Source organism: Pleurodeles waltl, chromosome 6 (assembly GCF_031143425.1).
Source record: "Pleurodeles waltl isolate 20211129_DDA chromosome 6, aPleWal1.hap1.20221129, whole genome shotgun sequence".
Lineage (NCBI taxonomy): Eukaryota > Metazoa > Chordata > Amphibia > Caudata > Salamandridae > Pleurodeles > Pleurodeles waltl.
The window spans coordinates 5,660,425-5,674,973 of record NC_090445.1 but is presented as its reverse complement, the minus strand read 5'-3'; the positions used below and the strand labels follow the sequence as shown (position 1 = coordinate 5,674,973).

General features: G+C 51.9%; 1 protein-coding gene across 2 annotated transcripts in view; it reads right to left on the bottom strand.

Moving 5' to 3' along the window:
* Positions 1-14,145, bottom strand: part of TOR2A (torsin family 2 member A) — a 104,424-nt gene extending 90,279 nt beyond the window's left edge. The window contains exon 1 of one of the 2 annotated variants that reach the window (XM_069236963.1): positions 13,946-14,145. In XM_069236963.1, coding sequence (XP_069093064.1) covers positions 13,946-14,069 — 124 coding nt within the window. In that variant the 5' untranslated portion in view covers positions 14,070-14,145. The remainder of the gene's footprint in view (positions 1-13,945) is intronic. The other variant, XM_069236962.1, reaches the window with a different exon arrangement.
* Between the last annotated feature and the right edge of the window lie 404 nt (positions 14,146-14,549).

Genomic DNA, 14,549 nt, shown 5'->3' with positions numbered 1-14,549 from the left:
ACCCCACACAGATTGTTTCTCCTCGACCTATTCAATTTTCTTCTCAAGATCTCACTTTGGTGGCACAGAGGTTGCAGCTCTGCTGGAAAAAGAAGCTATATGTCCAACACTTCCTCATCCTTGTGGCTTCATAAGCAACCTTCTCTTGGTTGACAAGGCAAATGGAGGCCAACATCCCATCATATACCTTTGTGACTTCAACAATTGGCTTGTATATCGACACTTCAAAATGGAAGGAATTCACCTCCTTCGCAATGTCCTGCACCCTCTAGACTGCTTAGCACGTTTAGATTTCAAAGATACTTACCTGACCATTCCAATTTTCCCTCCTCACAAGCGTTTTCTCCAGTTCGTTTGGCGTCAACAAACTTATGAATTTACCACCCTTCCGTTCGGTCTTTCTTCAGCTCCTTGGTGTTTCACCAAGATTGTAATACCAGTGATGGAACACCTCAGAGCTCAGGGTATATGCCTAATGGTCTACTTAGATGATATTCTTCTTTTGGCCCAGGGCCCTTGGAAACTGGCTCTTCATGTGCAAATCACCATATATCTCTTACAACACCTAGGTATCGTTATAAACAAATGCAAATCTCCTCTGGTTCCTTCCCAAAACGCTGTTTTTCTAGCCTTCGTAATAGAGATTCAGTCTCAGCCACTGAGTCTTCCATCTTGGAAAGTAACAAAAATTTGCCATGAGCTTTGCCGATCCTTAACCAGACAGCTGATTTTTCTGCACCAAATTGCCCGTTTGGTAGGTCTCCTCTCTTCCTCCATCTAGGTGATTTATCCTAGTCCCCTCTATTATCGAGCTCTCTAACATCTCAAACCTGCGCACCTACGCAGGGGTTATTCTTACGCTCGCATGATTTCCCTTTCTGAAGAGGCTCGGGGGGGGAAATTCGTTGGTGGCTCTCCCTTATGGAGGCCTGGAACGGCAGGGCAATTTTCGGGTCAGCACCAGATCTAATCATAGAATCCGATGCCAGCAGATCAGGCTGGGGCACTCGTTGTGGAGATTTTACCACAGGAGGGTTCTGGTCTACGGATTAAGAGAATTTACACATAAATTGTCTGGAACTCTTATCTGGCTCATTTGCAGTCAAGTGCTGGACCAAAGACTCTATTCAGACATGTATCCTCCTGCAGATGGACAATATTTCTGCTGTCCATTATATCAATCATCTCTGTGTTGCTCGATCCACAACACTGTCAAACCTCACAACCAGTTTCGCAACATTGCCTAGACCGTCAAATCTCTGCGATAGCGGAGTACCTCCCGGGCCACTTCAACCAGGTGGTAGATTTTCAAGCCAGACACCTTAGAGACTCCAGTCTCTGGAAGCTCCATCCAGATGTTTTTTCCCCAATCTCAACGACTGTTGGGGTCCCTTTTCAGTGGACCTTTTTGCTACCAGACTAGATCATCAATTTTTCAAGTTTTACAGCTGGAGGACAGACCCTTTAGTGGCCGTCATATAAACTTTCTCCAGAACTGGACTCAAGAGAACGGTTACGCCTTTCCTCCTTTCGCGATGATCACTCACAGGCCAGCGTAGTCCTGATTCCTCCCATATGGAGATCTCAAGTTTGGTTTACAGTTCTTCTGGAACTTTCTTGGGATTATCTAATCCTACTCCCCCTATTTTCATCCATTCTCCCCAATCCGGATCATATGCCTCACCAATTGGTTCTTCAAGACTCTGTCTCTGATGGTGTAGCGTCTTTCAGGGGACGATGGTCGATCCCGGGCCACACTCAGGACCTCTTATTAAAGGCCTGGGTGCTCAGCACTTCCAAATGATCAAATTGGCTTGGTCTCGGTGTTTGCTATGGAATATCAATCCATGGACTCTGATGTAGTACATATAATAATTTTTTTAGCCAGTCTAGCTTTGAAAGGCTTAGTCTACTGCTCTATAAATACTTTCAGATCTGCCATTGCGGCTGGGCACTCTCCCTTGAACGGTTCCCCATCAGGAGAACACCCTCCTGTGTGTCGTCTCCTTCACAGTATCAGACTTTCCCTGCCTCCTGAACCACAATATTCTTCCCTTTGGATGTCAATCAGGTTTTAAATCTATTTTTGTCTTGGGGTCAAAACCGTTACTTATCCAGGAAAGAACTCAGAGCAAAGCTGGCGATGCTCCTCTGCTTAGTATCTTGTAGCAGGGTCTCGGATGTCCGTGCTTTGGATATTTCTGCCAGAACCTTTTCTCCTTTGGGAGTTACTTCCACGGTAAGTAGAAGAACTAAATGTAATACAAGAGTAATTTCCTATCCTGCTTTCTAACAGTCCCCTAAACTTTGTGTTGTTCAATGTCTCAAAGCATATGAAGATATGTTTTCGGAACTTTGCCGCCCCTGGGGAATGTCAACTTCTTATTGTTCTCAGAAAACCACATAAAGCTGTTTCATCCCCTACCATTGCACGTTGAGTTTGATGGTTCATGCAAGAGGCTGGAATTGATCTCTCTATGTTTGGAGCACATTCCACTCAAGGAGCCATGGCCTCCAAAGCGTTCACTTTGGGTGCTCGCTTGAAAGATACTATGAATGCTGCTGATTGGTCTTCGGACTCTACTTTCAAAAGGTTTTATTTTAAACCAGTTCTTGACATGGCTCAGCTCGTAGTGGATAAGCTTTGAACTAGCAGAATCTTCGCCTCTGGTCCTGAAACAGAATTACAAATGTCCTAGCTATCGTAACAGAAAGTTTCAATTCTATTAAGGATATGGAAGCAAGGATTATCCCACCCAATTGTAAACACATTCCCTTCCCTGTTGCTAGGAAGTAACATCATACTATTATTTTCATTTGATATCAGTATCAGAATATCTTGTACCTGTTTCATTGTTTATAATCTGATGGTTTTTCCTTTCAGACATTTTTTATTCCTACTCATTGGCTATTTTAACGTTCATTGTACTATTTTCTCAGGATCGGACATGGTTAAACAAGATATTTGAACACACTTCTCAGCCTGTCTTGCGCTACGAAAGAGGAGTTGCGGACACTGACGACGGACTACATTGGGACTCATTTATGCCAATTGGCTGTTACTATTCTGCTCCATGCTATTGGATATGCTTGTTTTTACTTCCTGATCTATAGTGTTCATGGGATCAGTAGTTTGTTATTATTAATCTTTCTCGGCTGCTATTCATTAAAGTGGAGAAAGATCAGCATAATCCTCCCCTCGGTGTCCTTAATAGATGTGAAACTTTCCATTACGATAGCTAGGAAATGTTTTATTCCAGTGGCCCTGCATTTAATGCCTACTAGTATGAATGCCATGTAACACCTACACCTTGCAGCCCTCATTGTCCTAAGTAACATTACTGCTACATTGACTTACCAACTTATACAAGTCATTGGCTCTGAACAATATGCGTACGATGTAAAGTGCCCTAGACACCCTACATTGGGATGAGTAGCACTATAAAAGAAATTAAATACACATGAGAGAGGGTCTGTGGAGCAATGATGGGTACTACTGAATGGTTGTGCTGAGGGAATGCTTGGAGAAGGAGGTGTTGGGGGGTAGGGGGACAGCAACAACAAAAATTGCCACACCGGGTGCAAACAGCTGTAAAACATACCTAGTAAGATGCACTGCTATCATTCCAGCAACCTGTGCAGTGCCCCAGACCCTAAGACAAAGTCATTTCAGGAGCAGATTGTGGGATGGACGGGTAGTAAGGCATGGACTTCATTTTATTGTAATTCCCGTTTCTGTCCAGTTCTTATTTCTATTTCAACATTTCTAGTTAATGGATAATAAAGAGCACAATTAGAAATGTCTAACATGACATGACAAGGGTGCACTAACCCCACAATCTTCTAGTGCCACCCCGGAACCTGCCAGACACTTGCATCATGCAGGAGCCTTGGATGGATGTTTCTCTCATTATTTGAAAAAGAACCTTTTCTTAACAAATATCGATTTTCTGTCTGTATGCATACGTCATGTCTATAGCACGGCCCTAGTCAAAAGGTAGCAGAATGCCGTACAACGTCCAAGACAAAAGTTATGTCTGGACGCCTGCTCCAAATCATTGAGGAGCACGTTTACTGACGTTTCATGCAGCACACCACAGCGAATACAGCTGCAGCGCTGGCTGAAACGGAAAGAGCAGAACAGCCCCATTTTTTATAAATATGGTGCAGTTCTACTCTCCTGGTACGGTCGCACTTCTGGCTGCCTAGTGACAAAACATTGTGGTCAAGGAAGTTGTTTGAGCAGGAAGATGAAACTATCCCTTGAGGTCCGCTCTCTTGCATGTGAGCTGCAGAATGCAGCACACTTGCAAAGAGGAAGAAACGCGCAGAAATAAAGATATTTCTCCTCAATACCCCATCTTCAGATAGGCACCCCATTTTGGCATAAACCCATCTTTACAACTCTTTGTAAATACGGGTTTACATTAAAATACATGGGTGCATGCACGGGAACAGTCATGCACCATCCTTGTAACATCTACCTGACAGAAGGTAATGCAAGGCAGTGCTAATTATTGTGTTATTTTATATAATTTTGTTTTTTACGAAGTCACACCAATTAGGATCGGCTCGAATGTATGCGAGAAGATCTTCTTTAAGTGAGGCTTATTTTCCTCATTCTTCTAACAGCTCATCTTGATAACTGAAGACAACCTAACCATAGACTGCTGCCAAGACACACCGCCTGGTCAGGAAGATGGAGGTAGAGGAAGGGGCATGGCAAGAGGGCATCCATCGGGTTTCATTCTTTTTCAAGGCTGATAAGTGTCTCCATAACATGACGGTCACGTTCTGTCAATCTTGTTTTAACCTAACAGAGCACTGTAGGGGTGTAATGCTGGGCCATGCAGTTCCTGTGCCATAGATGGTGGGGGGCACCTCTCTTCAGAGGACTCCTATTCATTCTAAAGTATAAGAATATCTGTGAGATATGGGAGGCTTAGGATCCCTCACCACGTTCTGTTGGGCGGGGGGGATGGGGGGGCATCAGGGGTGGGGGCGGGGAAGAGGGGCTGTTAATTTTGTGTTACACTACTGAAGCACTACATTCTGGGACATGTGCGTTCTGTGGGGGGGGGGGGGGAAGAGGGGCTGTTATTTTTGTGTTACACTACTGAAGAACTACATTCTGGGACATGTGCATAAAGTTGCACTTTTGGATATAACCAGAGGTGTTACAAATGACAAGCAGGTGCTTAGCAATGATAATCATGAATTCTTTCATATATCAATTGGTGGTACTCTCTTCAGTGGTAATAGTTTTAAGTCTTGTAAGGATGACTTGGCCGTGCCAAAGTCCAAAATGTGACCTAAAATTTGCATAGAAACATCTGCAACAGGACACTGACGTCATTTGGGGGAGTTTGAATTTGCTCAATAATGTAATTAATCTGTTGTGGGTAACCTGTAATATCCATCACTTGCTAGCATATCTGATGTATAGAGTAGGTTTTTGTGTAGTTTGCTTTAGACCTTCTATCGGGAAGACTACCGTTCTCGCTCTTGGTCACTCTCCTTGACTCCATGGACGTGAAAAGGAGTCTTGGAAAGCTTTCAGCTGCGGGCAGCCAACTATAAGACGCAGATGATGGAAACGAGTAGATTTCACAGCCCCTTCAGACAGGGCAACCAGCCTGAAGTCCCGCAGCAGCGCTACACTTGAGGATGAGCAGAAGTTGTTCTAATGCAGTGAAGTGACATTTCACTCAATACCTGGGAAGAGAGTGAAGGTAAACCTGGAGACTATGTAGAGGCTTGGAGTAAACGGTGTCCACATGGAGTTTGTGGACATGTAAGTGTCCAAGAAGTTCAGCGATCTGCAGTATGAATGACCTGCATCTGAGCAGTAGCCTAATGGGGTGATGGTGAAGAGAAGATTCAGGAACCTACAGAAATTGAGGTTAAGCAGGGTGAGCAGGACCTTTTTCGAAATAAGGTTTAGCAGGAGCCTCTGGGAGCTAAGATTGAGGCCACACTTATGAGTCCTATATTGGGAATGACATTAGCCGGGAACTTAAGAGTTAGTTTTTGGGGTTTAAGGGTCAACATGAGCGTTGGAAACCTAGTGGTGAGTGGAAACCCCAGGATCTTTGTGTGGGAGAGCTAGGAGTTAACAGAAGCATTGGGGAAGCTCATGGTGAACATGGTCTTCACAGACCTGAGGGTAAGTAGGAGCTTCCAGGTAAGAGTGAGCAAGAAATACACTGCCTAACGGTGAACAGGGATCTAAGCTGACCTAATGTTGAGCAGGATTCCAAGACACTATGGAGTGAACAGAATTGAAAAGACACCTGAAACTGAGCAGAAGCCTCTTGGGATCTTTGTGAGTAGGATCCTCAGGGATGTCTCTGAGCAGAACTCTCAGAGGACCAGAGAGAGGAAATGAGTTATGGGTCCTCAGGATTAGTGGGTAGTTTGAGGACCAACTGATGATAAGCAAGAACCTCACGGTCTTAGGTCCTTTATAGTGAATAGAGGTCCGACCTAAGGGTGACCGTGACCTCTGGGACCTGTAGGTCAGTGGACAGTAAGGATCCGCATGAATGAGCAGGAGTTTCAGGGCCTAAGAACAAAAGAACATGCAGGGACATGAGGGTGAAGAAGATCAAAGTAAGATTCATGGAACTAAAAAGGAGTGCCAGTAGGCCATTAGGTAGGATGCAGTGGAAATTGAATTTTCATTCTTAGCCAATGTATGACATGGACCCCCTTCACTCCTGCACCTCATGTACGGCATGGACCCCCCCCCCCCTCACTCCCACACCTCATGTATGACATGGACCCCCCCTCACTCCCACACCTCATGTATGACATGGACCCCCCTCACTCCCGCACCTCATGTATAACATGAACCCCCCCCTCACTCTCGCACCTCATGTATGACATGGACCCTCCTCACTCCTGCACCTCATGTATGACATGGACCCCCCCTCATGTATGACATGGACCCCCCCCTCACTCCCGCACCTCATGTATGACATGGACCCTCCTCACTCCCGCACCTCATGTATGACATGGACCCCCCCTCATGTATGACATGGACCCTCCTCACTCCCGCACCTCATGTATGACATGGACCCCCCCCTCATGTATGACATGGACCCCCTTCACTCCCGCACCTCATGTATGACATGGACCCCCCCTCATGTATGAAATGGACCCCCCCTCATGTATGACATGGACCCCCCCTCACCCCTGCACCTCATGTATGACATGGACCCCCCTCACTCCTGCACCTCATGTATGACATGGACCCTCCTCACTCCCGCACCTCATGTATGACATGGACCCTCCTCACTCCCGCACCTCATGTATGACATGGACCCTCCTCACTCCCGCACCTCATGTATGACATGGACCCTCCTCACTCCCGCACCTCATGTATGACATGGACCCCCCCCTCATGTATGACATGGACCCCCTTCACTCCCGCACTTCATGTATGACATGGACCCCCCTCATGTATGACATGGACCCCCCCTCATGTATGACGGACCCCCCCTCACCCCTGCACCTCCTGTATGACATGGACCCCCCCTCATGTATGACGGACCCCCCTCACCCCTGCACCTCATGTATGACATGGACCCCGCCCTCATGTATGACATGGACCCCCCTCACTCCTGCACCTCATGTATGACATGGACACCCCCCTGATGTATGACATGGACCCCCTTCACTCCCGCACCTCATGTATGACATGGACCCCCCCTCATGTATGACATGGACCCCCCCCCCCTCATGTATGACATGGACCCCCCCCTCATGTATGACATGGACCCCCCCTCATGTATGACATGGACCCCCCCTCATGTATGACATGGACCCCCCTCACTCCTGCACCTCATGTATGACATGGACACCCCCCTCATGTATGACATGGACACCCCCCTCATGTATGACATGGACCCCCCCTCATGTATGACATGGACCCTCCCTCATGTATGACATGGACCCCCCCCCTCATGTATGACATGGACACCCCCCTCATGTATGACATGGACCCCCCCGCCATGTATGACATGGATCCCCCCCCCATGTATGACATGGACCCCCCCCCATGTATGACATGGACCCCCCCCATGTATGACATGGCCCCCCCCCTCATGTATGACATGGGCCCCCCCCTCATGTATGACATGGGCCCCCCCTCATGTATGACATGGACCTCCCCTCATGTATGACATGGACCCCCCTCACTCCTGCACCTCATGTATGACATGGACCCTCCTCACTCCCGCACCTCAGGTATGACATGGACCCCGCCACATGTATGACATGGACCCTCCTCACTCCCGCACCTCATGTATGACATGGACCCCCCCTCATGTATGACATGGACCCCCTTCACTCCCGCACCTCATGTATGACATGGACCCCCCTCATGTATGACATGGACCCCCCCTCATGTATGACGGACCCCCCCTCACCCCTGCACCTCATGTATGACATGGACCCCCCCCCCTCATGTATGACGGACCCCCCCTCACCCCTGCACCTCATGTATGACATGGACCCCGCCCTCATGTATGACATGGACCCCCCTCACTCCTGCACCTCATGTATGACATGGACACCCCCATCATGTATGACATGGACCCCCTTCACTCCCGCACCTCATGTATGACATGGACCCCCCCCTCATGTATGACATGGACTCCCCTCACTCCTGCACCTCATGTATGACATGGACACCCCCCTTATGTATGACATGGACCCCCCCTCATGTATGACATGGACCTCCCCTCATGTATGACATGGACCTCCCCTCATGTATGACATGGACCTCCCCTCATGTATGACATGGACCCCCCCTCATGTATGACATGGACCCCCCTCACTCCTGCACCTCATGTATGACATGGACACCCCCCTTATGTATGACATGGACACCCCCTCATGTATGACATGGACCTCCCCTCATGTATGACATGGACCTCCCCTCATGTATGACATGGGCCCCCCTCATGTATGACATGGGCCCCCCCTCATGTATGACATGGGCCCCCCCTCATGTATGACATGGGCCCCCCCTCATGTATGACATGGACCTCCCCACAAGTATGACATGGACCTCCCCTCATGTATGACATGGACCTCACATCATGTATGACATGGACCTCACATCATGTATGACATGGACCTCCCCACATGGACCCCCCCTCATGTATGACATGGGCCCCCCCTCATGTATGACATGGGCCCCCCCTCATGTATGACATGGACCCCCCCTCATGTATGACATGGACCCCCCCTCATGTATGACATGGACCCCCCCCCCTCATGTATGACATGGACCCCCCCTCATGTATGACATGGACCCCCCCCTCATGTATGACATGGACCCCCCCTCATGTATGACATGGACCTCCCCTCATGTATGACATGGACCTCCCCTCATGTATGACATGGGCCCCCCCTCATGTATGACATGGGCCCCCCCTCATGTATGACATGGACCCGACATGGACCTCCCCTCATGTATGACATGGACCCCCCCTCATGTATGACATGGGCCCCCCCTCATGTATGACATGGGCCCCCCCTCATGTATGACATGGGCCCCCCCTCATGTATGACATGGGCCCCCCCTCATGTATGACATGGGCCCCCCCTCATATGGGCACCCCTCATGTATGACATGGACCTCCCCTCATGTATGACATGGACCCCCCTCACTCCTGCACCTCATGTATGACATGGACCCTCCTCACTCCCGCACCTCAGGTATGACATGGACCCTCCTCACTCCCGCACCTCATGTATGACATGGACCCCCCCCCTCATGTAAGACATGGACCCCCCCTCATGTATGACATGGACCCCCCCCTCATGTATGACATGGACCCACCCTCATGTATGACATGGGCCCCCCCTCATGTATGACATGGCCCCCCCCCTCATGTATGACATGGACCCCCCCCTCATGTATGACATGGACCCCCCCCTCATGTATGACATGGGCCCTCCTCATGTATGACATGGACCCCCCCTCATGTATGACATGGACCCCCCTCACTCCTGCACCTCATGTATGACATGGACCCCCCCTCATGTATGACATGGGCCCCCCTCATGTATGACATGGACCCCCCTCACTCCTGCACCTCATGTATGACATGGACACCCCCCTCATGTATGACATGGACACCCCCCTCATGAATGACATGGACACCCCCCTCATGTATGACATGAGCCCCCCTCATGTATGACATGGACCCCCCCCTCATGTATGACATGGACCCCCCCTCATGTATGACATGGACCCCCCCTCATGTATGACATGGACCCCCCTCACTCCTGCACCTCATGTATGACATGGACACCCCCCTCATGTATGACATGGACACCCCCCTCATGTATGACATGGACCCCCCCTCATGTATGACATGGACCCTCCCTCATGTATGACATGGACCCCCCCCCTCATGTATGACATGGACACCCCCCTCATGTATGACATGGACCCCCCCGCCATGTATGACATGGATCCCCCCCCCCATGTATGACATGGACCCCCCCCATGTATGACATGGCCCCCCCCCCCCATGTATGACATGGCCCCCCCCCTCATGTATGACATGGGCCCCCCCTCATGTATGACATGGACCTCCCCTCATGTATGACATGGACCCCCCCTCACTCCTGCACCTCATGTATGACATGGACCCTCCTCACTCCCGCACCTCAGGTATGACATGGACCCCGCCACATGTATGACATGGACCCTCCTCACTCCCGCACCTCATGTATGACATGGACCCCCCCTCATGTATGACATGGACCCCCTTCACTCCCGCACCTCATGTATGACATGGACCCCCCTCATGTATGACATGGACCCCCCCTCATGTATGACGGACCCCCCCTCACCCCTGCACCTCATGTATGACATGGACCCCCCCCCTCATGTATGACGGACCCCCCCTCACCCCTGCACCTCATGTATGACATGGACCCCGCCCTCATGTATGACATGGACCCCCCTCACTCCTGCACCTCATGTATGACATGGACACCCCCATCATGTATGACATGGACCCCCTTCACTCCCGCACCTCATGTATGACATGGACCCCCCCCTCATGTATGACATGGACTCCCCTCACTCCTGCACCTCATGTATGACATGGACACCCCCCTTATGTATGACATGGACCCCCCCTCATGTATGACATGGACCTCCCCTCATGTATGACATGGACCTCCCCTCATGTATGACATGGACCTCCCCTCATGTATGACATGGACCCCCCCTCATGTATGACATGGACCCCCCTCACTCCTGCACCTCATGTATGACATGGACACCCCCCTTATGTATGACATGGACACCCCCTCATGTATGACATGGACCTCCCCTCATGTATGACATGGACCTCCCCTCATGTATGACATGGGCCCCCCTCATGTATGACATGGCCCCCCCTCATGTATGACATGGGCCCCCCCTCATGTATGACATGGGCCCCCCCTCATGTATGACATGGACCTCCCCACAAGTATGACATGGACCTCCCCTCATGTATGACATGGACCTCACATCATGTATGACATGGACCTCACATCATGTATGACATGGACCTCCCCACATGGACCCCCCCTCATGTATGACATGGGCCCCCCCTCATGTATGACATGGGCCCCCCCTCATGTATGACATGGACCCCCCCTCATGTATGACATGGACCCCCCCTCATGTATGACATGGACCCCCCCCCTCATGTATGACATGGACCCCCCCTCATGTATGACATGGACCCCCCCTCATGTATGACATGGACCCCACCTCATGTATGACATGGACCTCCCCTCATGTATGACATGGACCTCCCCTCATGTATGACATGGGCCCCCCCTCATGTATGACATGGGCCCCCCCTCATGTATGACATGGACCCGACATGGACCTCCCCTCATGTATGACATGGACCCCCCCTCATGTATGACATGGGCCCCCCCTCATGTATGACATGGGCCCCCCCTCATGTATGACATGGGCCCCCCCTCATGTATGACATGGGCCCCCCCTCATATGGGCCCCCCTCATGTATGACATGGACCTCCCCTCATGTATGACATGGACCCCCCTCACTCCTGCACCTCATGTATGACATGGACCCTCCTCACTCCCGCACCTCAGGTATGACATGGACCCTCCTCACTCCCGCACCTCATGTATGACATGGACCCCCCCCTCATGTAAGACATGGACCCCCCCTAGTGTATGACATGGACCCCCCCCTCATGTATGACATGGACCCACCCTCATGTATGACATGGGCCCCCCCTCATGTATGACATGGCCCCCCCCCTCATGTATGACATGGACCCCCCCCTCATGTATGACATGGACCCCCCCCTCATGTATGACATGGACCCCCCCCTCATGTATGACATGGACCCCCCCTCATGTATGACATGGACCCCCCTCACTCCTGCACCTCATGTATGACATGGACCCCCCCCTCATGTATGACATGGGCCCCCCTCATGTATGACATGGACCCCCCTCACTCCTGCACCTCATGTATGACATGGACACCCCCCTCATGTATGACATGGACACCCCCCTCATGAATGACATGGACACCCCCCTCATGTATGACATGAGCCCCCCTCATGTATGACATGGGCCCCCCCTCATGTATGACATGGGCCCCCCCTCATGTATGACATGGGCCCCCCCGCAATGGACCCCCCCTCATGTATGACATGGGCCCCCCCTCATGTATGACATGGACCCCCCCTCATGTATGACATGGGCCCCCCCTCATGTATGACATGGACACCCCCCTCATGTATGACATGGACACCCCCCTCATGTATGACATGGGCCCCCCCTCATGTATGACATGGACCCCCCCTCAATGGACCCCCCCTCATGTATGACATGGGCCCCCCCTCATGTATGACATGGACCCCCCCCCTCATGTATGACAAGGGGCCCCCCCCTCATGTATGACATGGACCCCCCCCTCATGTATGACATGGGCCCCCCCTCATGTATGACATGGACACCCCCCTCATGTATGACATGGACACCCCCCTCATGTATGACATGAGCCCCCCCTCATGTATGACATGGGCCCCCCCTCATGTATGACATGGACCCCCCCTCATGTATGACATGGACCCCCCCTCAATGGACCCCCCCTCACGTATGACATGGGCCCCCCCTCACGTATGACATGGACCCCCCCCTCATGTATGACATGGGCCCCCCCTCATGTATGACATGGACCGCCCCTCATGTATGACATGGGCCCCCCCTCATGTATGACATGGGCCCCCCCCTCATGTATGACATGGACCCCCCCTCATGTATGACATGGACCCCCCCTCATGTATGACATGGACCTCCCCTCACGTATGACATGGACCCCCCCTCACGTATGACATGGACCCCCCCTCATGTATGACATGGGCCCCCCCTCATGTATGACATGGGCCCCCCCTCATGTATGACATGGACCCCTCTCACCCCTGCACCTCATGTATGACATGGGCCCCCCCTCATGTATGACATGGGGCCCCCCTCATGTATGACATGGACCCCCCTCACGTATGACATGGACCCTCCCTCATGTATGACATGGGCCCCCCCTCATGTATGACATGGACCTCCCCTCATGTATGACATGGGCCCCCCCTCATGTATGACATGGACCCCTCTCACCCCTGCACCTCATGTATGACATGGACCCCCCCTCATGTATGACATGGGCCCCCCCTCATGTATGACATGGGCCCCCCCTCATGTATGACATGGGCCTCCCCTCATGTATGACATGGGCCCCCCCTCATGTATGACATGGACCCCCCCTCATGTATGACATGGACCTCCCCTCATGTATGACATAGGCCCCCCCTCATGTATGACATGGGCCCCCTCCGCACCGGCGTCCGACCCTCGAGACCCCGCCACCTCCTCATCACTCACCCTCCAGCCGGGGGCGAAACTCGCACTCGCACCCCCCGGCCCCCAGGCCGCAGCTCAGGGTCCGCAGGTCCCAGGGGGCGCCGGGGGCGGCCAGGAGCAGCAGCAGCACCGGGAGCGGAGACATTCGGCGCGGAGCTCGTCACTTCCGGGACAGGATACCAGGGACAGGAGCCGGTGTCATGAGGATGTACTACGAGTCCCGGCGTGCCTTGCGGCTCTCGCCCTGCTCTGGGACATGCGACAAAGAAGTACTACAGGTCCCGGCGTGCCTAGCGGCTCTCGCCCTGCTCTGGGACATGCGACAAAGAAGTACTACGGGTCCCGGCGTGCCTTGCGGCTCTCGCCCTGCGATGAGGCCCGCGACAAAGAAGTACTACGGGCCCCGGCGTGCCTAGCGGCTCTCGCCCTGCTCTGGGACATGCGACAAAGAAGTACTACGGTTCCCGGCGTACCTTGCGGCTCTCGCCCTGCGCTGGGACAGCCTCCTGAGAGTCCTGCGCCTCTCTAGTACTACATATCCCGGCGTGCCCAGTGGCTTCCGGACTCTGAGTCCAGCGCCTCGGTGCGTCACTTGGCCTCCTGCGGCCCTGCACAACGCGTACAC